The 27,333-nt window shown below is 44.3% G+C and overlaps 1 protein-coding gene across 12 annotated transcripts in view; it reads right to left on the bottom strand.

The window, feature by feature from the left end:
- Positions 1-27,333, bottom strand: part of DENND1A (DENN domain containing 1A) — a 497,055-nt gene that overhangs the window by 136,154 nt on the left and 333,568 nt on the right. For all 12 annotated transcript variants that reach the window (XM_037164241.2, XM_037164477.2, XM_037164323.2 and 9 more), the window contains one exon: positions 16,674-16,799. In XM_037164241.2, coding sequence (XP_037020136.2) covers positions 16,674-16,799 — 126 coding nt within the window. The remainder of the gene's footprint in view (positions 1-16,673; positions 16,800-27,333) is intronic.

Genomic DNA, 27,333 nt, shown 5'->3' with positions numbered 1-27,333 from the left:
ATCTCTGTACCTTCTACTTAAGTTTTGCTGTGAGCTTAAAGCTGCTCTAAAGTCTAAAGTTTCTTAAAACAACCCCACCTAATATTAAGTTCTACTCGTGTACGAGTGCCTTGCTGCATATTATCTCATTTAATCTTCACAAGAAGTCTGTGAGGCAGATCACATTTGTTCTTACCCTTTCACAGATGAGGAAACTGAAGGGCTGAGGGGTTAATCAACTTGCTCAAAATTATAGAAATGGAGAAGTATAAGCCAGGTCTATCTGGCTCCCGTCTGGCAGGTTCTGTAATCTACGCATTTCTCGGTGCCCAGTATCTACTTATGGAATTAAACTGATTTCCTGAATAGTAAAGATCAGGAAATGGATATTAAGATTACCTAAGCCACTACCTAGAACACCACTTCTTGGTGCTAGAGACAAAGTGGCAATGAGTTCCTTTGAGCCCAGCAGCCATGAGACCCTTCTCTGGGACAGAACGGTCTTCTCAGCAATAGGGCTTGAATCCAAGCTGGCAAAATGCTTTCTGCATCAAGATTAAATGTGTTTGGGCAACTGCAGAGATGAAAGAAACAGCTACATGCTGCTTACAGCAGGGAGCGCAGCAAAATGTTTTCTGTACCCTAGGAATGCAAAGTTGCCACCCTGACACACTGAATTACCAATTCCAGACTAAAGTGAGATGTTAAAGTTCATGTTTCCTCACTAGATGCTGGAAACCACCACCACCGAGAATCAGAAGCAGCCTGGGACCAGTGGGGGGGGGGGGGACACGAGTTCTAGACGTAGATACAGTCCTGGCTCCATCTCTTACCAGCACCTACCTCACCTGGTGGGTTCCCTGTATCCCTTTTCTTGGCTACCCTTTTCTGCACAACACTTGTCACCACCTGGTCCATTATACATTGACTTTCATCTCTGTTTCCTCTTTGAATCTGCCTAGAAATAAGAGATTTGAGGGCCGGAACTTGATTTTGTTCACTGCTGCATCTCCAAGCACCTAGAAACATGTCTGGCACAACAGGGTCTTGGCAAATGCTTGTTCAAAGTTGCTGATTTAAACTATTTCAACCCTCTCTGTAAGTTCCTTATCTGTCAGACTGGGGATGATACATGCACACTTACCAACAAAATACAAATAAAGGACAAGAAGTAAAGGTTCAGTAGGTATCGGGGGGTTTTCCCTTTCATATTTCTTTTGCATAATACTCTTCAACTAAGGATAAAACTATTTAACTCAGGATAAAACTTCCCTTTCATGGAATAGATAAAGACCGTTTAAACTGGCCACTGACTTGCTCAGGACACTCTCGGAACTTACAGACCATTTTTAATGTTATGAGATGAGAATAAAAATGTGTCATGGGTAGGAATGTGGGCGAAGAATGCCTTAAGCACATGGCTTATGAATAACGCCAGCAAACTGTGACTTATGAGAACAGGGTGAGTAGAGATCTGCCAGATCACATCACCAACAGGGACCAAGAAACCAAATGTAAATAATCTTGGGTTAAAAGCTTCCCCCAAATCCTGCCACACCTCCATGGAACGTGACTGCTGGTGAACTGGGCATTCATTGGATAAAAGGGAAGCTGCCTCCCGGAGAACACTTTACCATCTCAATGAATTTTAAAAATAATTTTATGAGAGTAGCATTTTTATCCCTATATAACAAACGAAAGCCTGTGGTTCAGAGAGGAAGGTTTCACATTTCCTAAGAAGCAACTCTCCAGAAGTTTCAATTTTCATCAGCCTGTACTGAACGGGTAACTACCATGCATGTTGGGTACTTCTCTAACACCTGAATATTCCATCCCACATTTCGCAAGCTTCCCCCTCCACTCCAATGCCCCCCAGGAAGTGAATATATTAAGTTGAGAAATCAGACACATACTAGATAATAATTACTACCTAGTAAAACTTCAGCCAATTCAAGGAAATATGGAGTAGTCAACTTCTGTGGATTTCTAACACTCCTGTTAGCTCCAGGCTAAGCCCCAAAAGTTTTAAATACTTTGCTCTTGTTTCATTATAAAATAGGAACCAGCCAGGCATAAGTCGAGGGAGCCCTGTGAAAGTATCACTTAAGTAGAGATCTTTCCTATTTCACAACTGAGGAGCTAAGGTTCAGAAAGGTATAGTAATTTGCCTAGAGTCACACAGCTGAGGACAGGCAGAGTCCAGGTTAACACCAGGTTTAACAATAAATCAGGGGACTTTTAACTTCACTATCCTGTTCAATATTTATCTGGGGATGTGTATGTGTGTCAGGAAATGGCCTGGTACTTGGGATCTGGTTCTGAGCCTGTCTGATCCTAGACCCACCCTCTCTCTTCTGCTCTATTCTGTAGAGAAGGGAGGCTGTGTTCCCTGGGCTTCCAGACCAGCTAGCTTCCTGCTTCGTTTGGCACATTCGAGGAGGCCCTAGTGAGAGATTTGGAGGGGGAGGATGGGAGGAAGAAGCTGAGTATGGCTCCTCTTTCTTTGCTTGCGTGGGTTGCCCAGCACAGTTCACCGCCTCCTTGACTCATTCGCCCCTGGCCCAGACCCACAGACTCCAGCTTCATAGCTGCCCTGGCCCAGGAAACCACCCTGCTGGTGCTCATCTCTGGGTCACCTCTCTGACCTCCTTTGAGACTCAGCTCCTCTATCGGCTGAATAACCATTTCCTTGAATTATTTTCTCTCTTGTAAATAACTGAATGGGTTTCTGTTGTCCTCGTTAGTTCCTAATTGATACAACGATCAAGTTGTTGGGCCAAGGGGACCAAGTGGTGGCCTGTGGTCCTGAGCTGAGAAAGCTAACTGATGGCTGTCTCAAGACCACCTGTTGGCTACAAACCTCTGTCTGGCCAGACAAGAAATGCTTTGGAAAAGAAACACGCTTTTCTTTTTCCGAGGTTCATAGCTATGCGACTGGGGTAAAATGAACCCAGTTGGTATCCTAATTCCACGGCCTTAGGGCAAGAAAAATTCATCATACTCATTAGCTACAGCAGCATTTCCCAAACTGTGGTGAGGACTAGGAGATGCATGGAATGTTAATAGGTATTCTGGGGAGAAAAGGCTTTTGAAAAATGCTGGGTTAAACCAAGTTAACCAGATTTCTTTACAGCAGGGCTTCAGTAATGTGCATTTAAATATCTAAAAAAAGTTAGAGCATGTAATATGCAACAATCCCAAATTTTATGTGATCAGAAAACATGTCAACATCTTATGGCTCTAATATTGTAAGGAACACTGTTCTAGAAGTACAGGTTTGTGATTAGTGCTAAAACCCTTTTGTGGCCTTCTAGATCTTTCCTGGACCGGATGGAGCCGGCCCCTTCTCCACTTCATTCTTGGACACCCTCCTTTTTCCTGTCTGGCTACTTAACTGCTCACGGTGCCTCACCATGCCCTGCCGTTTCAATGCCTCTCGCTTTTTGCGCAGGCTACTTTCTGTCCCTGCTCCCCGGGAAATGCTACTTTTCCCATAAGGCACCATCCCAGACACACCCTTCCTTGGAAGCTTTCCCTCAGCCCTGAGGTGGAAGCGACTCCTCCTGCCTTGGGCTGTCAACCACCCACAATATTCTACTGCAGCAGTTACCGTACTCAGTGCAGCTCTCTGCTTGCTCTCTGCCTCCGCCTTGAACTGTCCTCAAGAACAGTGACCGAGTCTTATTTGTCAGTGTGTGTGAGCCAGTGCTCAAAGCATGGTCACCAGGTCCAGTTTGTGTCAACACAAATACCCCAGGATTTTAAGTTTTCTATCATTTTCTACTATTGAAGCTTGATTAAAATTGACTAAAAATTAATGTTAAATCAAATAAAAGCACCATTGTTGTGATAATCTCTAATAAATTAACCTTATGTCAAATATCACTATTTTTATTATGATAATAACTGAGTTTTAAAAAAATCCTAAAATCAATTGAAAAACAATTATCATCAGGACTAGCACTGCAATGAGAAAGTTCGCCACTAGGTGTCAGCCCAGGAAAAGAGGAGGGAGCTGTGCTGGTGAGTGCTTTACTTTTTCATCTAATCATCACCGTAAATATCAAAACCTTAAACAAAATATTAAGCAATTAAAATTATCTACTCGAGGCTTTTTAAAAGATATCTAAAATGTTGACATTTCCCCTTTGCAAAATAGTTTATAAATGGTGTTAGTTTAACCTGCATTTTTCAAGACAAGAAACATTTGTGCAGATTAGGGACACTGACTCCTAAAAGGAAACCAGTTTAATTTTCCTCTGAAATGCCCTGAAATTGTATGTAACATGGACCATATGGTAATCGCCGCTGTGGGGAGCGGTCAGAGGAAAGAGCATGGCTGCTAGAATCAGGCAGATGGAGGGTTCGAGTCCTGGCTCTGGCCGTTCTTAAAAAGTGATATAACCATTCCTTGCCTCAGTTTCTCATCAGTAAAATGGGGCTATACCACTCTCTCCATATGGGCATTATAAAAATCAAACAATGGAATATATGTAAACAGTCTAGCTTATAATCTAATGCTTCATATTATTTCCTTTTCTTTGAGACTGTGAGTCTTAATAATTTAACAAAAATGTGTTTCAGCTCCCAAACAACTAAAGACATTATAACTAAGGACTACTATACTTCAGTTACACGCATAACTATGGAGCAACTTCCATGTCTCAGGCTCTGTGCCCAGGACACCTAAGTAATCACAACACTCCACGCCCTTCGGGAGCAGGCTTCCATTTCTTTGTGAGGACAGTGTAATACTGAATGTGATGTGTATTTCTGAGGATGTATCCACACCCCATAAAAAATCATTGTGGATGCATGTCCGGTGGGGGAAGGAAATTTACAATTTTACTCTCTACTTGTCATAAATCCCATAATATCCTCCACAGAACAGACTCGCCATCACTCCATCTTATGTTCCTGAGCCTCTGCTGTGTGCTGGGGTAGAAGAAAGAATGAGACAAATCCTGTTCTGAAGGAGCTCATAGTCTGGCTCTGTACATGAAGTCATTTATCACTGTTTTAGGCTCTGAATTGTTAAATGTTAGCACTGCCTGCAAATGGATCAGAGAGGTTTCCGATTTGAGTCTCATTGAAAAACTATAAGACCTAAAATGACTTTGTCTGACTTAAAACACCGTAACAGCAAACACTTCTCTTTGCCACAGCTTCCACAAAGATATAGCATTTAAAATGGCCACAACAAAATCAGCTTACTCCATTAATACACTTGCCTCTTGTATCTTCCAAACTAGAACATGAGTATTTACTGTACATGATGATTTCACAGTCAGATCCTAACTGCCTCTGGTCGGCTACCATGCAGATGCCATTGTGCCTTTGTCTGATATTTACACATTCACAGGTGGCGACTGTGTCAGATTCTTCTTCTTATGCTCTAAGATGAAGATGTGGATGCCGAGGACTTCCGCCAAGATGGAGGCATAGGTGGATGTGCCGTGCCTTCTCCCACAACCAAGATTAGAGAAAACTAAATATTGGCAACAGAAAACACAGCCAGAACACGGAAAATTGAACTTTTCGGAAGTCCGTTAACAACAAATTCTTCAGCCTGACCGGTAAGGGGCGAAACCAGCGGCTGGCGGAGCAGGGTTGCACAGGAGGACTCCGCCAGATACACTCGGGCCGGCGGAATCCAGGTGCAGGGTCAGACCTAGTGAGCGACCCAGCGAGCAACCAGGCGAGCAACCTCGGGGGAGACAGCCGGGCCGGGCCTGCGTGTTGACTGAGGTCGCGCATTTGTGCGAGGGTGGACAGGCGAGGAAGTGGGTGGTTGGACCAGGCCGGCAGGTCCCCACGGCAAGCGGCAGTGGAGGGCGCCGCCATTTCCCTGCTCTGACCCCACCTCCACATACAGCGTCATAACCCAGCGACTCTGAGTGGCCCGGCCCAGGTGAACCACCTAAGGCACTGCTCCTCCGCGCCCAGCTGTGAGAAGCGGCAGAGGGGGTCGCCATTTCCCCCGCTCTGGCCACACCCCCACATACAGCGTCACAACCCAGCGACCTGGGAATCCAAGCCGCCGCTTCTCACACTTAAAGGGCCCGAACAGACCAAAAAATGGCGCAGGAGGATCTCAGAGCCCCAGAAATAAATCTAAGCGATGAAGAAATAGCAAAACTCACAGACGCACAGTTTAAAAAATTGGTGATCAGGATCCTCACAGAACTGGTTGATTATACGGACAAATTAGACAAATATATGAAGGCGAAACTCATTGAAATGAATGGAATTGCACAGGACACCAATAGCAATGAAAAGGAAACTGGGACTCAAATCAATGGAGTGGACCAGAAGAAAGCAAATAATGGCCAAACAGAAAAGAGTCAAGAAGCAAGAATTCAAAGAAATGAGGAGAGTCTTAGGAACCTCCAGGACATCTTTAAACGCTCCAACATCCGAATTATAGGGGTACCAGAAGGGGGAAAGGCACAGCCACCAGTGGAAAACTTATTTGAACAAATAATAAAGGAGAATTTCCCCAATCTGGCAAAGGAAATAGACTTCCAGGAAATCCAGGAAGCTCAGAGAGTACCAAGGAAGTTGGACCCAAGAAGGAACACACCAAGGCACATCGTAATTACATTAGCCAAGATTAAAATGAAGGAGAGAATCCTAGAAGCAGCAAGAGCTAAGGGGACAGTCACCTACAAAGGAGTCCCCATCAGACTGTCAGCGGATTTCTCAAAAGAGACCTTACAGGCAAGAAGGGGCTGGGCTGGAAAGAGGTATTCCAAGTCATGAAATCTAAAGACCTACAACCAAGATTGCTCTATCCAGCAAAACTTTCATTTAAAATGGAAGGACAGATAAGGTGCTTCTCAGATAAGAGCAAATTCAAGGAGTTCATCATCACCAAGCCCTTATTATATGAAATGTTAAAGGGACTTATCTAAGAAAAAGAAGTTAAAGAAACATGAACAGTGAAAGGACAACAAACTCACAGTTATTAACAACCACACCTAAAACGAAAGCAAACTAAAAGGACAGCTAGATCAGGAGTAGAAACATAGAAATGAAGATCTCAAGGAGGGTTAGCAACAGGGGAGTGGGAGGAGGAGAAGCGGGGAGAAGGTACAGAAAATAAGTAGCATAGACAGTAGATAGAAAATAGATGGGGGGCAAGAATAGCATGGGAAATATAGAATCTAAAGGACTTGAGACACATGGTCATAAACTAAAGGGGGGTGATGGTGGGGATGGGGGGTAGGGTGGAGGGGAATAAAGGGGGAATAGAACAACTGTAACAGCATAATCAATAAAAAAAAGTAAATAGTTAAAAAAAAAAAGATGTGGATGCCTTTTCAAAAGTTACTCATCTACACGGCACAACACTGAAACGTGACCACCAGTCTTACTGATGCACAGCAAGGGAAAACAAGTATCATTCATTTGTTCACCCAGTCATTCAACACACATTTAATGAGCACCTATTAATCTCTGACTATGTCAGGGAGACCAAGGAGTACAAAACATGGTTCTGTCCATGGGAACAAAGTAAGAAGGCAGCCAGATAATTAAATAAGATCAAGAAATCTTAAATTTTGAAGCCTAGAATTTCCTCTGGATGGTCTAAGATACACTGATTCTGATTTACTTTTCAAGCATTTTAGAACACATGAGAATTTAATTTTCATATTTCGTGACACTCTTTGAAATCGTCCCGTGAAGCTTGATCACAGTATTTAAGCAGATTTTCTGCCAGTTCCCATCTCTCACTTTAGGACCTACTTTTTCCTTGGGTAGTCTACTTCTAAAACTATAGCTCTCAGTTCAGCCATCACATATACTGCATGGCTCCAAGCTGCCAGGGCTCCTGCCTGTGCTCCCAGGCACCCAGACTCTGTTCCTGAGCAACATCAGCATCTCTGGGATGTGGACAGGGAGATCTGGTGCCAGTATTGGACAATGGTCATCTTATCCCAACAGGCAAAAAATGTTCTGATGAAATAGAAAATAAGATTCTCAATGATACAGTCTCTTATGCATTTTAAAAACGGATTCTAATGCATTTCTTAATTTTAAATCCTTGGTACCTACCACCCTCTATAGCTTGTAAGTGCTGATGAGCAATAACATGAATGAATAAATAGCAAATATTGAAGGGAATAATTATATACATGTTACAAATCCTTTATGCATCATTTGAGATAGAAGCTAAACTTTCACAGTTACTTCAGAAGGTAGGAATAAACAGGCCAGAACCTCACTGTTTTCTGGACCATTTCAGGGTGTCGGACACTTGTTGAACAAGCAGGGCCACCACCATGCTGGATGTGGCCGTCACTTTCTCCTCCTCTTCCTCCTGGCCCTTCTGGTCATCCAGCAATGGTTACTGTCATTTAGTTGATATCTACTATCAACAAAAACATTGTGCTGAGTTTTACATACATTATTTTTACTTTCCTCAACAGTCGTACAAGACTGACATTATTTCCATTTTAGAAATGAACAAACTGAGGCTCAGAGAAGTTAAGTGCCTTCCCAGGTCATATTCTGGCAGATGTCAGGGCCAGGATTACAACCCGGGTGAATCCAAAGACCAAACTCTTTCCATCACACTTGGTGGCCTCTTTAGTCATTTAGAGCCACAAAGGTATGGGTCCCCCAAATCCTGGTGGTGGGAGCAGCTTATCCCCCGCTTCAACCCCAGGACATGATCTTGAGATGAACACTGAAATGAAAAAAATGGTGGCCAATAGGTAAGTTACCAGCCCCTTTTCTTGTCCACTGCAGACTTCTGCCGTCAACGCATCTGTTTAGCTCAGGCTACAATTCCCTGTCTGCTTGCCTAAAATAAACTGAAAAACAAGAAAATCTTTTACACACTTTTCCTACAGAACATTCACAGATACATATCCACGCTTCACAAGCACACCACTCTCCACTTAAAAACAGCCTGGGCTCTGCCTTAAAACAATTTGGTGATTCTTCAAAGAGTTAAACATAAAACACCAAATGGCCCAGCAGTCCCACTCCTAGGTCTATACCTGAAAGAACTGAAAACAGGAACTCAACAGATGCTTGTACAGGAATGTCCACGGGAGCAGTATTCACAATGGTCAAAAGGCGGGAACAGCCCATGTCCAACAACAGACGAACGGATAAGCAAAATGTGGTGTATGCATACCGTAGAATATTATTCAGCCTTAAAAACGGATGGAGTTCTGACACATGCTACAATGTGGATGAACCTTGAAAACATGTGAAGTGAAATGAGCCGGACACAAAAGGACAACCGTGGTATAATTCCACTTATAGGACACATCTAAAATAGGCAAAATCATAGGGATGGAAAGCAGACTGGAGGTTACCAAGGGCTGAGGAAAGAGGGAATGGGGAGTTAATTGCTTCATGGATACAGAGTTTCTGTGATACAACATTGTGAATGTAATAATGCCACTGAATAACATACTTAACAATGGTGAAAATGGCAAATTTTATGTTATGTGTATATCTTTCACCACAATTTTTTTAAAAGCATGGCCCTGGGAAGGATGCGGGTCCCAGGCCCCGCCCCGCCCTCGCCAGCCTGCGTGGAGAGCCCGGTGCAGCTCAGAGGCACCCAGTCCCTCCCGGGCTCCACCTGAGCTCCCTTCCCCTGCTCTCCTCACTTCCTGATCTCGTGTCTTGCTGTGCTGCACCTACTGTTTTAAGATTTCTCAAACCTTATTTTTAGCACCAGATGGAGGCACAGGCAAATTAGTTGTATCTCATATGTGTTCTTGGTACCCTTTGCTTGCCTAAGTGGAGGGCAGGCAGCACACCCCATGATGGGCCCTTAATTCTTTCCATGTCGAGCTGCTCTGAGGCCAAGTCAAAGGGAATTTGCTTCCTGACCACTTCGTGACAAGTTGGCACCCACAACCCACAGTCAGGCTCCTACACACAGACTTTATTTCTCCACGCAGACTTCAAACTACAGCATGTCAAAGCTTTATTCACAAAGATGACTAGTAGATTATTAATTAGAATACCAAAAAATTCGAAATAATCTAAGTGCCTAACATGAAAAAGTAGTTACAGAAATTATATCTGTAGTCACTTAAAAATACACATGATGTAGTATTAAATGGAGGAGAAACAAACTTTTAACTTAGATTTGATAGCAACCATATAAACACTTTGCAGAAGGAAAACTAATTAAAGAGAATATACAAAAGGTAGTTGAGGTACTTTTGTTAGTTCAGTGGGACTATGGTGATTTTAATATTTTTAGTTTCTAATATTTTTCTATTGCCTATTACACTAAAAACACATATAAATACCTTTTTAAAATGAACAATCATGAGATCAATGGTGTTACTCAACCAGGAGACAGATACACATGGTGTTTTTCTGACCTGCTCCAACATAGCCTGTCCATTCACGCTTGAAAGCCAGGCTATCAATCTGCTTTTATCTTAACTTCTCTGCCTTCAGAGGGTTTTAGGTGGATAAATATGACTCAGCAGAATCATGTGCAAAATCAGGGGCTGTAAGGTAGATGATGCCAGCGTACCCACAGCTGCACGTGCAAGCCGGGCCCCCAGGGATGAACTGAGCAAGCAGGACTGGGGGAGCTGGCTGCTGCCCGCTCAGCCTCCTTCTCCTTCAGAAGGAGCAGTCACTGTGTGTTGACTGCCCGCAGCCCAGCATTCACTCCCAGAGGGCAGGGGCTGTGCTCCATTCATCCTGGGGTTGCCTAGCCAGCAGGCTGACCCAGAGGGAGACACAGGAGCTTGTTAACTAAACAACTCTCAGAGTTCCATCCACACTGGCCTTCTCACAGACACTGGCACAGGACAGGATGGATCTTAAAGCACTGATATCCATCAGTGTGCTTTCTGTTCTAGCGTTTGCCAAGGGCTTGCAGTGGACAGACACGGGAACAGGCACCCTCACCACACTCTGTGAGGACAGCTCCATGTAACACGAGCTCTGAAATAATAAAGTCCAAACAGAAATAGGGATGAAATTAGAAGACACAAGTCTATTCTGAAAAGTTCTTTAAAACTAAGGCTACTGTATTATGTCTTTCAAAGAGAGGGCAGTGAGCCAGTCATATTAAGATTTCATGATGATATAATTTTAAACATAGGAGAAGTAAAAGATTCCTTTTAAAATTCATTTGTTCTTCATAGGCAGGAGAAAGGGAAACTTTCAAGGCAAATTCAAGAACCGCACTGCTCTATACACCCTCCAAAAGTTGCCATCTTCTACCAAGCTGAGAAAGGATCCTTGGCCTAGCAATTAAAATCACTTGTATTTTATCCCCTTCTTGCCAAAAAGGACCCCAGCCCGAACTAGTTAATCCTTAACACACACTGCTACTCCCAGAGTTGCCTGGCAACTGCTAGGAGGCGTGTCAGAGAGCAAGAAAGGCCTAAATAAATGAGCTGCAGCCTGGGCTGCCGCTTGACATGGATAAAGGGTTTTTTTTTTTCCAAATGGAGCTGCCTGGCTGCTTGTGGTTCTGTCATTTAAGTGGAGATGAACAAGTTGGCTTGGCTGATATTGTTAAATATCTTGGGCTTTGCACCTTATATTCTCCAGGTGACTGAAAAATGGGTCACGTGCCCTGTGATTTGCAGACACTCGCCTCTGCCAGGCGGCAGCAACCTAAAGCCTAAAAAGAGGCAGGATGCAATGTGTACACACTAAACAGACTGAGGGCCAGCCCCCAGCCTCATGAACTTCCCTGTCCCTTTATCTTTTTCACCCATCCTTCCATCCACTGTTCCCAAATATACTCACTGACGCCTACACCCATGCTGTGACCCCTGCCTGGCGAAGGAGCCCAGAGAGAAAAGAGTTACAAAAGCAGAACATGTGGAAACCAGAACAAAGACAGGCGAGAGGGTGTGGTGGAAGGAACCTGGGTTCTGGAGTCAGGCTGACCTGAGTCTGCCTCCCGGCTCTCCTACTTACCAGGAAGTTACCTGCAATCTGAGCCTCCATCTCCCATCTGTAAAATGGACACTAAGGGGCAGTGGTGGGGGATCTCTGAGATCACAGGTGAAGCAACTGAGAGGGGGCTGTTGCCGGACACCCTTCCCGTCTCACTTTGTGTCCCTCAGGAGAGCCCTCTGAAGTCATTCCCCGGACCCTGAAGGGAGATAACACCCTGGGACAAGTACAGGGTCCCCAGTGGAAGGTGTCGATGGAGCAGGTCAGCTCCTAGCAAATGGCTGGGCCGCAGCAAAGGGGCCGTCTTCTTCTCTCCCACGCAGGGGAAAGAAAATGAAGCTCGAGACTCCCAATCAGCTGCATTTTGAATTTTTCTTTCCAGTAGGAAAGAAAGAAAAAAAGACCAAGGAGCTAAAACTGTCAAGTGAACGCTGGGTGGTGGAGTAGGAGTTGCCCACCCATCTCTGCCTCTCCAGCTGGGGCTCGACCCTGCTCACAGAGCTGGAGGGCCCTGAGGGGCTCAGCACAGCCGGACCCCACACTGCCCCAGGAGCAGTGTGGAAAGGAGCACCGTCAAGTCTGTCGTGTTGTGTAAAATCAAACCTCTGTGAAGAGGCAGTGACCTGAGTCTGATAACTGCACCTATGAGCCCAGGGCGGGAAGCCACACACTACGCCAGGTGTGGCCCCCAACACAGCCCTCCACCTTGGACTGTTCTCCTCCCTCCGGCTGCTGCTCAGACCCTACCCGGCAATCTGCCTCAGAGGCGCTCCATCTGGCCACCACCTGCTTCTGCCACCATCTTGCTCCCCTCACAGTATATATCAAAGGCCTTCAACATACTCCATCCTTTGACCCAATCAAACCACGTCAGGGGTTCTGCCTAAGGAAGTAATTCGGGGCATGCATAAAGACCCATCTAAAGATGTTCACCACAGTGTGGCTTAAAATGATGAAAGGTGACTGGCAAATGCAAGGAGCAACTCTGGGATGGTGTGGGCCTTGGTGCTGATTTCAGGGCATTGGAACTTGGTAAGTCTCTGCAAGTGGGGCCCATGCTGCCCTTTGAAGAGCCCCAGAGGCAATTCTGATCCACAGCCAAGGTTGTAAGCCATTGCAGTCACCTGATAGAATATGTGCAGCCATTATAAATGACATTTGAGGATAATTTTTATGTGCCATAGAACATACCAAAGGCAAAACCAAATAACCAGGAACTGGACTGCTTTGCTAGTAATTTCTCAACTGCCTAAAAGTAAAAAACACCGAAACAAAACCCAAATGAAACAAAAAAAAACCCAAACCCTAAAACCTGGGTAGAAACTTGCTAACATGTTAACTCCAAATGGTAGGATTATGGGTGTTTTCTCATTCCAAGGCCTCTTCCTACCAAGAGCAGATGTTTTTACAATCAGGGAAATAATGAAAAGACAAGTGGCCTGAGGAGGCTGCCCTACCCCCTCAGCACTGGGCTGCCTGCCACCCTGGAGGCTCATTCAAGTCACCAGTCCCCTCCCCACCCCCATGTGGCCAGTGCCCCCGACGCTTCATCCCTTCTTGGGCTCTCATGTGCTTTGTGGTCATTATTTTAATTACTCCCCCAAACAACCTTGTATGGGAAGTGTTATATCCCATTTTCTGGATGGGGAGAACTGGCTAGCATTAAATCCATGGTGTAAAAACCATCTACGCAATGTGATGATGGTGCTTAGAAAATTTTAGGCTCTCTGGCTTCCCTCTTGGCCTCAGAAAAAAAGCCATTTGTACAGATGAATTGGGACTGAAAGCATGATAAATCTGCCATATATAGGTGATTCTGAGATGCAAATTTCTTCATGTTGTAATATCTGAATTCTGGATGTGTCTTGCAGTTGATGGCACCTTCAATTACAATTGGCGGCATGCTTTTCTCTTAACGGTACATGAAATAATGGTACACCTTATGAGTAAATAGCACCTTACACTCAGTGAAATGTACCATGCCCAAATCCATCACCCTATCCTCAAAGTGCTACTTTTAATGGCTATATAGTATTCTATCACAAGTATTTACTGAACCAGTTGCCTATTATGGACATTTAGCCTGTTTCATGTTGTGACCATTATAATACTGCTACTGGGACACCTTTGCATTAAACTTTCTCTTGTTCTACTCTGGGCATCACTATCCTCTTCCAGGTCCAAATCCTGAGAAACATTTTGACATTTCTTGACCTTTGTCTCCAAATTTTATTACTATGCTCATCTAGTCATTTCTTCTTCATTGTACCTTCTCCCGGTGTAACCACTAGAGGGCTCTCTTCTGAGCTCAGCCAAGAGTCCCCTGTCTCTGCTTACCGCTCCCTTTTCTTTTTCTTTTTCTTTATTTTAGAGAGAGGGGGAAGGGAGGGAGAAACATCAATGTGTGGTTGCCTCTCACGTGGTCTCCACTAGGGACCTGGCCTGCAACACAGCATGTACCCTGACTGGGAATCAAACTAGCGACCCTTTGGTTTGCAGCCCGCACTCAATCCACTGAGCTACACCAGCCAGGCACAGCTCCCCTTTCTATTCATCACTATATTACTATCCAAACACAACTTCAGTCACACAACATCTGTGCTAAAATCTTACACCCCCTGCAGGGTGAACTGCATGCTCCCTGCCTAGCACCCAAGGCTCTGTCAAACTTGGCTCCAAGCTCTTCTGCAGGCCCATCTCCCCACCTGAAGCCCTGACTCCAGACAAAGCAGCCAGGAGGGGTCCTGCCTCCAAGCCTGTGCTCACTGAGCAAATGTGATCCACCTCTACTACAGGAAGGGATACTGTCTTTCCCCAAACCTCACCCGTCAGACCCAGGTCAAGTTTCAGTTTTCCTGTGTTTTATAATGCATTTGATAGTTACAACCACCTGGAAATATAGAGTAACAGAAATTCTTACTTCCTAGTCTTAAAATTTTTTTTCTTATTCCTTACCCGAGGATATTTTTTTATTGCTTTTAGAGAGAGAGGTAGAGCGAGAGAAACATTGATGTAAGAAACATCAATTGGTTGCCTACTGTATGTGTCCGGAATGGGGACTGAACCCACAACTTCAGTATGGGCTCTGACCAGGAATCAAACTCCCATCCTTTTCCTCTACAGGGCAGTGTTCCAACCAACCGAGCCACCTGGCCGGCCAGGGCTTATTCTTTATTCTTGCTCAAGTTGTACAACTTAGAAGTGCAGAGACAGACTTTAAACTTCAGGGGTTCCATCCTCAAATTCAATGCCTTTCAAAGCCAAGTGCAATTACAACCATAAACTCTAGAGAAGCAACTTGTGCCCCAATCACATATCCAGCAATAAGGAGCAAGATTCAACAGCCTCTGCATTGTAGGCATGTACACGACAACTGTGAGATCACTGTAAGAGTGGAGATATTTCACGTCTTTCAGTTCTTAGCAGCCCGAGGAAAGGGCTGAGCCGGTTGTCTCATTCTCATTTTAGAGATGGGAAGACAACAATATTTTCCTTGATTTTTACCAGCTCTCAAAGCAACACCCACTTGACTGGTCTGGCTGAGTCCAAGTAAGGACAAAGAGTCAGAACCGTGCCACTTGGTGACAAGCAACACATGGGGAACTTACTCTAAACTGAAGGGAGTATTTCTTAGGAAGCAAAAAGAGTACATCCCTTCTCTTATGCGACCATGACATTACCAGAAGCTGGGGTGGCCTAGAAAGTCAGGTCTAAGTGCTGGGTGGAAAACAAGGAACAGGGAGAACAGTGGCATTTGGCTCCCACAGTGGCTGCTCCCTCAGCAGCCACTTCACAGAGAGTACGCCTTGGCTGAAGAAAAATCATGCTGTCGGCTATCACTCTGGTCCCCCTCAGACATGTGATGCCGTCATAGCAACATAAAACAAACTCACCCTACAGCAGTGCGATACCGCCCCCCCCCCCCAACTAGGCTGACTGTGGCTGCCACCACTCTCACCTGCTCAGGGGAGGGAGCCCTGTGCTCCTGAGAGAAACGGCTGTCAGCAGGGTTTCCTCCAGTGTTTCCTCCTACACAGAGAAACCCAGGTCCCGGGCCAATTTCTCCATCTCTTTAGCCAAGAGTAGGCTGACTAGAGGGGTATCAGATACAAACTTCTTACAGAAGCTGGGAAAGCTGGCACTTCTATTGGTTCTGGGGTTGACCTGCTATCTTCATCTCCTAACAATAACTAATGACCTCACGGCACAGGGAGAGGGTAAGAATGAGGTAATAGGGGCTCAGAGAGGTTGAGGGGCCGTGGAGGCGGATAACATTATTTCCCAGTCCTCAGCATACTTTATAGTCATTCACACCGAGGTTGCTTTGGGAGACTAAGCAGTGAATCCCCAGGATGCTTTACTTTCTCAAGTGTGGGGATGAAGTCCCATACAGGAAAAGGGCAGTGAGGCCACGTGGGAAATCATGAGCTTCGAGTCCAACTGGCTCCTCCCCTGTTAGCAAGTCAGGTCTCTCCTCCGAGCCTCAGTTCCTGCATTTGTAAAATGGAGATGATTATCGCTACCTCAGTCTTCCTGGGACTCCTCAGTGAGGGCAGGTGTGCGTGAAGGGCCTCGCACTGTATTAACACACAGTCTGTGCAACTGCCCGGGGAGGGGAGGGGTTTTAACATTCGCCAGAGCAGTCAGTGCTTCTCACACGGCTGACCCAGGGAGGACACTCCCCCAGGCGCCACCAATAACACATGTGACCTCTTCTGGTGGTCCCTGAGGTACGTTTCTTAGCCCTGACCAAACACAGGTTAATAACAAGGCGAGAAGTTACTCACTGGCTCAATCTTCAGAGCATTTCGGTAGCTGCCAAAGAAAGCAGCCTGGGCCTTAAGGAAGGCTCTGGCCACACCATCGCCCGTGGTGGTGGAGACCTTCTTCAGCCGGCTCTTCAGTGAAGAGATCTGGTGACCGAGAGAAAGGAGACACAGGTTCAGGGCAGGGTGGAGGGAGGCTAGCTGGCTAAGAGCTCTAGAAAACCCCTGGCCGGGGATTAATTTGATACCTCGGCTGCTGGGAGAGCAAAAATGCATTCAGCATTAGGGCGGATTTTTGACATTTAAATGAATGTTGCTTCTATTAGAACACATCTAATAAAAACACAAACAAAACCACCTTCTAAGCAGTTACGATGTGCCAAGTAAGCTTCACATAAAATTTCTAATTTATCTTTCAACAATCCTGCTAGGAAGAAATTGGTGTTCCCATCTTACGTGGGTGAAACAGTCTCAGAGAGGTTAGATCACGTGCCTAGGAACAAACCTAAGAGGTGGCCAAGTTGGAACATGAATGGAAGCCTTGTCATCATTCCCAAAACTACACAAAGATTTTTAGTTTCAATTCCATTTCCTCCTCAAATTACTTACAAATATTAGAAATAAATGACTTATTTATAACACTTAATATATTATAATATAATAAATTAATAAGTGTTATTACATAGCCCACACCTTTTACTCTAAAGATATAGTAGCAGCTTATACAGAAGCACTCACAGGTTCAAAGAAAATAGATAAGCAAGCCGTGGCGATAGGAAAAGTAGCCGGGAATAGATTCAGTACATAAAGATAAGCCAGAGGTCTTACAGAGCGGCTAGAAATGAAATTTTGACTTAACAGTCTCCTAGTGGTCAAAGCAAAAAGGGATATATAAGAAGTTGTGAAATCCTTATGTCCACACATTACAAGCAAACCAGTTATCCAATTGAACACAGGTTTTCCTCAAAGTGAGAACCAAATGAGGTTCCTCCTGTGAGTCTGCAGCATAGGAATGACGACGACATGTTGGCTCTTGCCCTCCACATTGGGTCTGTTTCTAATAGGGCCTTCACTCGTCTCGGGACGCCACACTGCGTGACCTCCGGGCACACCATGCATCCCCTGTTCCATGTGAAAGGTGCCCCTGGCACTGTGTCATGTGGTGGCCTCAAGTCATTCATTTATTCAACAAATATGATTTTCTGTGTTAGGTGTTGAGGATACAATGGTGAACAAACCAGATACAAGCTCTGCCCTCACTGAGCTTCACTCCCGTGAGGGAAACACCAGGACTGTGACGAACCCGTGACAGAACTCACCAAGGAGCTCAAGGAAGACTTCCTGGGGGGCATCAGGCTTGCAATGAGACCTGGAGGACGAGCTGAAGGAGCTGCCTCGGCCAAGAGGGAGGAACAGTGCGCTGAGCATGGGGAACAACATTTGCAAAGACCCTGTGGCAAGAAGAGTTCAGAGAACAGAAAGGGCTATGGCTTCAGTGGAGAGAGTGAGGGGGACATGGCTCAAAATGAGGTGACAGCGGGGGTTGGAGGAGCTTGTGAGTATACCACGGAACCTTTTTCTTCTTCTGGTGAGAAATGTAAAGCCAATGACTGTTTTTAAGCACACAGGTGGCGTATCAAGGGTACAATTCAAGAATTAGGGGCTTGGATAAAGGAGTATCTAATGGCTTGACATTATTTAAGAATAAAATTTAAGACTAAAATAGAAAATTAGATTCAGGTGGTCCATGGCTCATTTACCAATTTTTAATATGAATGATGAATGATCATTTTCGGGGGCACAAGTTCCATTGCTTTCCTTGGAATCCTAAAGGTGCCTGAGAACCAAACCAAAAAAAACATTAAGAATCACCGATCTGGGATGGACTGCACACACCTTTAGAAATCCATCATGAACACTACTTCTTATTACCTAGCTTCTGATAAGGGATTTCAATAGCTTATTAAAATAGACATATCTTACATGCCATAAAATCCATTCATTTAAAGTATATAGTCCAGTGAAGTGGTTTTTAGTTATAAGGTTGTACAACCATTACTGTTATCTACTTTCAGAACATGTTCATCATCTCCTTCCCCCTAAAAAAGACTCATCTTATTGGTAGTCACATCTCATTCCCCACCATCCTCCTCCTCCCCTCCTCCCTCAATCCAGTCCTAGGTAGCCATCGATCCACTTCCTGTCTCTATGGATTTACTTACTCTGGAGTCACATAAGATGTATGTAATCTTCTGTGACTGGCGTCTTTCATTAAGCATAGTGCTTATTATGAACTGGGTTCATCTACATTGTAGCACTTATCAATACTTCATTCTTTTAGCTGAATAATACTTCATAGCTGAATAATATTCCACTCTAAAAATATAGTGCATTCATTTATTTATTTCTTCATCAGTTAATGGGCATCTGGGTTGTTTGTACTTTTTGGCTATAATAAATAATGCTGTTATATATATTCATGTGTAAGCCAAAGGACACACGGAATAATACTTAGTACACAGTAGGCCCACAGTTACTGTCTACTGAGTACAGGGGAAAATCCTGCGTTGCTGCTGAGGGAGTGTGCCACATACTGACAGTCAGCTGAGTGCAGACAGGACTGACATCCTCCTCTGTACTCCTAAGTCAGAAGTGAGAAATATGCATGAAGAGGGTGGCCACCCCATCTCCGGTTGGAGGCAGGCTGAGGAAAACACTTTTCCTCTGGAAGCAGTTTGGACTCTGTGTCAACACCTGAGTGTAAATACCTGGTTTATTGTGACCTCCCTTACTCTGGGACATATGAGCTCCTGTACCACAGCACTGGCACCCATGAGGGGCAACACAGGCCATTGGCACCTGGGCACGCTCTGCCATGGACTTTCAACTTGAAATAGAGATGCAAAAAAGACATATGCTTTATTAAGGTGTTAAAAATATTGCCCACTCCCCACATGCTTTATTAAGGTGTTAAAAATATTGCCCACTCCCCACCATCCAAATAATAAAAACTCTGCCCCTCCTGGGGACTTGGGTGACATTTCCATCCTTTGAAATTGTGCAAACCACTGTCTCTCTTCTTCTGGCTCTTCAAAGGCCTTGGGCCACCTGCGCCTCAGATTATTCCTCACTTAACCTTCCCTGGCCTTTCCCGTTCATTCGGGAGGTGTTTAATTACCTTGGATTCACAAGCTGCACCTCAGGTGAGCCTCTCCTAATGGCCTCATTACCATTTTACACAAAGGGGTAGTTGTGGATGGTAACTGAGCAAATATGAGCCTGCCTTCCCACCCGCCCAGCTAGTCCGAAACCAGCCAAGGGGTCCTGAGCTTCTGGTGCCCCTGTGACTACTTAGGCCAAGACTTCTGAAGCTCTCCCATCACTCTGCATGGCGGAGAAGCTTTTGTCAGCACTTCAAACTTGGAAACTTCAAGTAGATGCGCATCTGATAACTGGTGGTAGCGTTTTGTCCTTTAAATAAAACCAAGGGAAGAAAATCTAAGGCTTAAATAACCCAAAGTCATACATCTAAAGCTGAACTTGCTCTGAGTACTCCTGAGGGTCCTGATTAGATAATTAACATCAGGGTTCATCAGGCTTAAGTTAGGAGTGACAGAAATGCTGATGAGGATGGCTTCCCCCTTCAATCGGGTATCATCAGAGGCAGGCAGAAAACAATGGGAAGGGAGTACAGAACTGAATTCATCAGGCTCTCCCATTGGGTTACTGAGGCATCACCCAACCACTCTCTGAGGCTGGATCCGGATGCTGGATGCCAGACCTCTCTTTCCTTTCCACAACCATTCTCACATTTTATCAACACCACTCTAAATATGTCCTGAACCTGCCCTGTCCTCTCAGAGCACGTGACCTGGGACCTCTGCTGTTCACCTCCATCCATCCTCTCAGGCCCAGACTGGTGTGGTGGTTTCCTAGATGGGCTCTCTGTCTCCAGTCTGCACTCAATGCCATCCTAGAGCTGTCCTAGTCATCTCAGGAAAACATGAATCTGATCACTTCAATCCCTTCCTCAAAATCCTCCAGTGCCATCAGCCTGGGCCTCCAGCATCTTCGGAAAAGCATCCCAATTCCTCAGAGCAGTCTGCGAGGCTTTCCTCAGCTGGCCTTGCTTTCCGCAGCCCCACTTAAAGTTTTACTAGACAGGTACTGAATTTCCATCTAGAAGCACACATGACTCTTTAGCCCATACACGTGCCAACAACTCAGATGGAGCTGTCCCTTGTCCCTTTCTCTTCTGCTTATGAACATCTCTTTCCCCCTTTGAAAGATCATCCATGCATCTGTCAGTGGAACCAATTAAGTATATTATATCACATCCTCACAGTGAACTACTGCATAGCTAAAAAGAATGTGGCAGTATTGTGTAAACTGACAGGAAAAGATGTCCACAAAATATTGCCAAATGGGGGAAAACATGCAACCTGCAGAGCAATATGTACGGCATACAGCATTTAAAAATTATGCATGCACATATATGTAGTATAAATCTAAAATGTGAGGTATTAAGCTTTAACCATGTGGAGATGCTTTCTATTTTATGGACTTTTGATTGTTTTGATTATCCTTTATAAAAAAAGCATATGTTACTTTTATAATGAAGAATTTAAATGAGGTATTTTTCTTTAACAGTCAAATTAAACACTGCCTTGGGTTAAGGGAAAGAGGGAAGCCAGATGTCCCCTCATCTGTGAAGCCTTCCCTAACCCCTGAGACAGGGTTAACAACACCCTGCCTGGCCCCTGCGGGACTGCATAGGTGACTCTCCGCTGAGCTGAAGTATCTACCATCTTGCCTGCCAGACTCTGAGTTCCCAGAAGATTCAATAGTGCTTGACCCAGTGTAGCCATCCAGCCATTTCTACTGAATGAAAGAACAGATGAGCAAGTATTTTGACATCCTGCAAGGAATTTCCAGGGGCTGAGCCTCTCTGCTTGGAGGCAAGTCTAGGATCACATACGATCATTAGAAGAAAGTGGTCTCAGTTGGGAAGGGCTGGGGCAGAAACTGACACTCATTCTTTCCCCTTCTGTAGGAGGCCATCATTAGGATGCAACCAAAATTGCAAGGAAAATGAACCTGTGGGTGTTGAATGAGTTAACATGGACAGCTAGACCAGTCTTACACAGCACGGCATGTGCATTGTGTCTGGTCATAAATGCAGTGTTCCTCACCACCACTCCACCCCACACCTGGCTCCTGTGTCACCTGGTCACTGTAGGCTCCACCTCTCAGGTCTCTTGGCTTCACCCATTCCTCTATTCCCCTGCATTCCACATGTAGGAGAGCCCAGAGCTTAAATCACATAAGCCTAAGTCTAAGAGTAGAAACCTGGCTTCTGTTCTTTCTTAGCCTTTCTAAGCTTCAATTTGCTCTGTTGTAAAATGAGGCATCTGCAACAAACATACGCTGTGAGGACTGAAATATAATGGATGTAAAATGGAAAACTAATGTAACAGACTGCCTAACTTTTTACTGTTGGTTCAGATTCCATCTTTCACTGCACTACTGCAACAGTCTTTCAACTGGTGGCCCTTCTTCCTGGTCTAATCCATCCTTTGCATTGAACTATCATCCTAAAACAACAGGATGAATCGTACCACTCCCTTCCTCTAAAATCTGCAGTAGTGCCACACTGCTAACATAAAATCCAAACTCCTTGGCACAATGTCCAAGGCATTCTATGGGCTTGGCTCAAACTCCATCTCCAATATTGTCTTCTCTTCAATTTCAGAGATTGCAAAACTATTCCTAAGCTTGAGATATTCTTTATCCCATTGTCTATCAAAAATCTTTTTCTTTAAAAAAGCCTCTGACTTTCTGTGATGCTCTCTGTCACACCGAAGAGCTCTTTCCCAGGGCACAGTAGCCTGTGCCTTTGGTGGATGTCTACAGACCCCACACTAAAGATGAGCTGGGGGCAGAGCTGCATAGGACCAGGACCCAGCTCCTGATGGCTTGCAGTCAAGCTCCCCACAACCAGCCCCAAGTTGGCTTATTACTACTTCAAAAGGGGGCTCTCATGTTGTTTATATCACCACCCTATTATTTAGCCTTTTATATAACATGAAGTTTACATAGCTTCTTCCCCACTAGAATTAAAATAACCCTTGCAATTCATATTGGCACTTCACAAACACAGAATTATTTAACACTTGGTTGCAAGTTGCAGTGAAGGGGAGAGAGTGAATAGGATAGCATACTGTTCACCTACCCACCTCGAGGGCTCTCCTATCCATTTTTCCATCAGTGTTGGCACCCTAAGATCATTTAGCAGCTTCCCCACTGCTCTGAAGATAAAGACCAAAGTCCCCGCCCGGCCCACAAGGCTCTGAATGATTTGGCCACAGCCTCTTTCAGATGTGAGGTTCCCGTACCCCTCTCCATGGCTTTAGCCATGCCCTCTGAGCTCCAGCCACACTGGCCTCCCTCACAAGCCAAGGCCTTTGGATAGGCTGGCTCCTCTGCTTGCAGGCTCTTACCACCTCACACCCTAGAACTCAGCACTGTCCAAAAAGACTGTCTGCAAATAATCTATCACATGTATTGTCCTATGTGGCAGCTGCAATTGAGTACTTGATATGTAGCTAGTGTGACTGAGGAACTTAAATTTTTGTTTTATATCATTTTAATCAACTTAAATAGTCACATGTAAATAGTGGCTTCCATGCAGAACAATGCAGGGTCCTAGATCAAGTACTACACATCCTTCAGATCTCAGCTCAAATATTACTTCCTTAGTCTGACCCCCTTGGACCAGACCAAGGTGTCCCATTTTCTACTCTCACTGTGCCTCTCTTTCAGGGGCACATAGCAATGTGTAACAATGCATTTTCCAACAACCTAATATATGAGGGAGCACCCCCAAAATATGGAACTCTTCTGGAGGGTGGCCCCCTATAGTACAGGCCTCCTCCACTAGGTGTGTTCTAGGAACCCATCTCCATCAGTATATCAGCTGGCATTGTTGTGAGAGGCTGTTTTTGGCTGCAGCGAATTTTTTGGAAGACTTTCAATGTGGGTGCGCATTTCGTGATGGGTGATCTATAAGCATACCTACCCACACTGCTCTGAGCATTCAGTATTTTTTGGCCAAAAAACAGCATGACCCCTGTGCCTACCTTCCCTCTCCACCCCATCTCGCCCCAAGTGACTTTATTTTGTTTTCCTGGATGAAAAAAGTCCTCAAAGGGAAATGTTTTGCTGATGTGGACGAGGTGAAACAAAAAATGGCAGAATCACTATAAAGTATCAATATCAACAAGTTCAAAAACTGTTTTGAGCAGTGGGAAAAGTCTTAGTAGGTGTATTGCATCAGATGGAGTACTGTGAAGGTTTCTGGAGGTTAAACATGTAGGAAGAGATACCCAATTTTTTATAAATAAATTCCATTCTTTTGGGTCCTCCCTTACATATCTGTCTCTTCTATTGGACCGAGCAGCACACCTCAAGCAGACAGTCAGTTATTCTCAATGTCTGACTCAAGTCAGCAAGTACAGGGGCCCCACTTCTCTCCCCTGGGAGTTGCATTAATTGCCCAGAGTCAGAACTGGAGTTAAAAAATTTTTGGACAATTCAGACACCCAGCAGCATCTGGGAGGAGGCAACAGAATCACACTTTCTTTCCCTCTTTAAAAAATGGTCTTTACAGACTAAGGAAAATTGATTCTTCCTTTTCTGAATAAAGCAGGCACCAGGGCTTTGTTAATGTGACCTCCTGGAGGATGTGTGGGTCTGGAGACTGGAGAAGGGGCTACTTCCTGCCTTGTTTTCCTGTTCTCAGGGCACATCTACATGGCCTCCCTCTGCTACCTTCACGTAGGCACAATGGCATCTTACCTACCTGTGCTGTAGTCTGTTCTTGCCTCAAATTTAAAGCAAAAAATCTTGATGTGTAAAGGCAATCCTATCCCATTCTCTTTCCCAGTAATAGTTTCTGGGAAAACCAGAAATTTACCAGGAGAAAGAAACAGAAACTAGCATTTATGAAGCATCCCACTAGGTACCAAATGCTATGGCAAGTATTTCATACTCAGCACTGTATTAAAATTTCAGACAACTGGGCTAGGCAGGCACAGTCATCCCCACTACACACATGAGGAAAGTGAGCCTCAGCCCTATGTCAGTAGCTAGCGCAGCAAGAGGAAGAGGCCAAAGTCAAGACCAAGTCCGTCTTACTCCAAAGTCTGTGCTATTCCATGATTTCTTACTGTGCCAGGATTTCTTAGTCCAGGAAATTAGGTTTGTCCATGATACTGTTCTATTCCCCCCCCAACTTAATGTATCTCCATTATTGCTTTCTCTCATTCATTGCTCTTCTGTTTCTTGAGAACGTGGTTATGCATTGACCTCAGTTGGTTTTAATGGCTTCTTCTGCATCCAATTTCCCCTTCAAAGATACTGCTTCTCTATGGGGGATGGTGGGGTGAAGGGACTGTGCTAGTAACACAGTGCTCCCAACTGGAGCTGGCTATGACCCTAGGGGTATAGGTCTCTGCTCCCCCTGTCTCTCCTGACACCTCATGGGCTAAGCATTAAGTCAGAAAGTTAGAGGCAAGTGTTACAATTCTAACACTTGCAGCTTAAAAGGATTAATTTTCAGCCAGACAAAAGGATTAATTTTCATTATGTGAAGGCTACTTCACTATATGCTATAATGCCTTTGTTGAGCATCCTATGAACGAACAATAAAATCCTTAGGATGATATTCTTGGAGTAAATCAGTACAGTTTTAAAACAAAACCAAAGGGCCTATTTCTACTATCTGCCAAATACAACTCCGGAGGAGACTTGCGCACACCAGGGCATTCCAGCCCCCACCCCATGTGTGTAACCCACATCTCTGCATTGTACACTAAAGCACACAGCAGTGAAGGCGTTTCTTCTTTTTATTTGTAAAACTCATCTTCCTCCAAACCCTTTTTCTCCCAGATTAAGTAAAATTGTCTTTGTTTTCCCTACAAAACAATTTAGCTTCATCACACACATGCTCACTCTCTCTCTCTCTCTTTCTTAATGAAGTTGAAAAATCTGCCCAAGCTAAAGGGAGCTAACAAGATCTGAGCTCAAAGTAAATGTGTATTTAAATTATTAGGTGGTCATTCAATAAGAAGAGTATTTCTAACCAAATATGTGCATGCATGTATGCCTATATGTGTATGTATCCAGGGAGTATTTTCAAAGAAGGGCTTTTCCCCCCATACTTCTGGCAGTTTAAGTTTAAAGGTCAGATTTAAACTATCACCATGTTTCACAATGCAATCTGTGCAGTGCCGCGTAATGAAATGGTTCAGTAAAGGTGCTCGTGGAAATTCTTTTAATTAGGTCTAAGGCTTTTCAGTTGTCAACATGAATAAACCAAGAACCATTCTCTTGCAAACACAATGCACAAAATAAAAATGTTAAGTTACCTTTGGAAAAAACAGACATGCACTTGCAAAAGGAAAATTATGCATGTATTTTCTTTTTACTACATATCATCTACCAATTAAAAAATAAACGCCCAAATCTTTCAACAACAAAATGGACTGCAAATAAAAAATGAAGGGGTTGCTCTACTTCTCAGGAACCAGGATACCATGCCTGGTTCTAATGAAAGTATCTGGAAGAAGATGCAAGTTACTCATAACTAAAAATGTTTATCGAGAGACTAATGACTTTCTTTGTGAGCAAAAGCCACCTCTCCATTTAACTGCAATTAATTCCACTGATCACTGGCATTTCAGTCAGACATGTGAATATTCCATAATGACTCTTTCAAACTGAATGTTATCTATTGAAAATGCACAAATGCACTTTTTCCCTGAGCACCACTATCTGAGGCCCAAAAGATGAGCGTACCACAACAGGAACATCAAGACTTGCTTTCAAAGCTGTGTTGACAAAATGAACTACTTAGACTTGGATTTTTTAGCTGTCAGTTCAAAGCTGAATCTAAAGGTTGAAATATGTGAAATGAAAACCGCAAAGAAATGGTGGGTTGCTTGGGGAAGTTGGATTGTATCTGGACTGAGTTCCAATGGAAAAAGCAAAACTGAATAAAGGACTCCAAATTACTACCAGTTCAGATTTACATAGATACAAGTTGTTCATAAGAGCCAACTGGCCTGCCACTTGCCATGGAATGGGGGAACTCAAATGGAGCAATGGCAGCATGTAATAAACATGTGTAATACATCAGTGCATTGACTGATTAACCAATAAACGAATGTGTAGCAACCTCTGAGGATGAGGGTACGATACCCAACAAACTGTATGTTGATTTACTCTGGGTTCAGACAGACCTGAGTTCAAGTTCTGACTGAGCTGCTATTAGCTGGATGCCTTTAGGTCAGTTATTTAACCTCTTCATCCACAAAAAAGGGGTAAACACCTCCCCCCACTTTTGGGAGGAATGTTCGTAGATTAAATGTCAGAGATTTTCCACGCATCAAACACAAGTGGCTGGCACATAGTAGGAGCCTAATAGATGGTGACTATTCTGCACTAGCTCAACTCCAAAACCAAAACCACTCCAGTCATTGTTTTAGCATAAAAAAAGAATAATGGGCTCACAATTAACATTTTCTAGGGCATCAATTACTGAAATGTCACTCATTATGCTAAACCTAGTGGGTTTATTTAGTGACCCAAACTCGGGTGTATATTTGGGAGTTAATGAAGT

Source organism: Artibeus jamaicensis, unplaced genomic scaffold (assembly GCF_021234435.1).
Source record: "Artibeus jamaicensis isolate MK-2021 breed Jamaican fruit bat unplaced genomic scaffold, CSHL_Jam_final contig_471, whole genome shotgun sequence".
NCBI lineage: Eukaryota > Metazoa > Chordata > Mammalia > Chiroptera > Phyllostomidae > Artibeus > Artibeus jamaicensis.
Note: the sequence above shows the minus strand (reverse complement) of the source record. Positions and strands in the feature narration are given on the sequence as shown.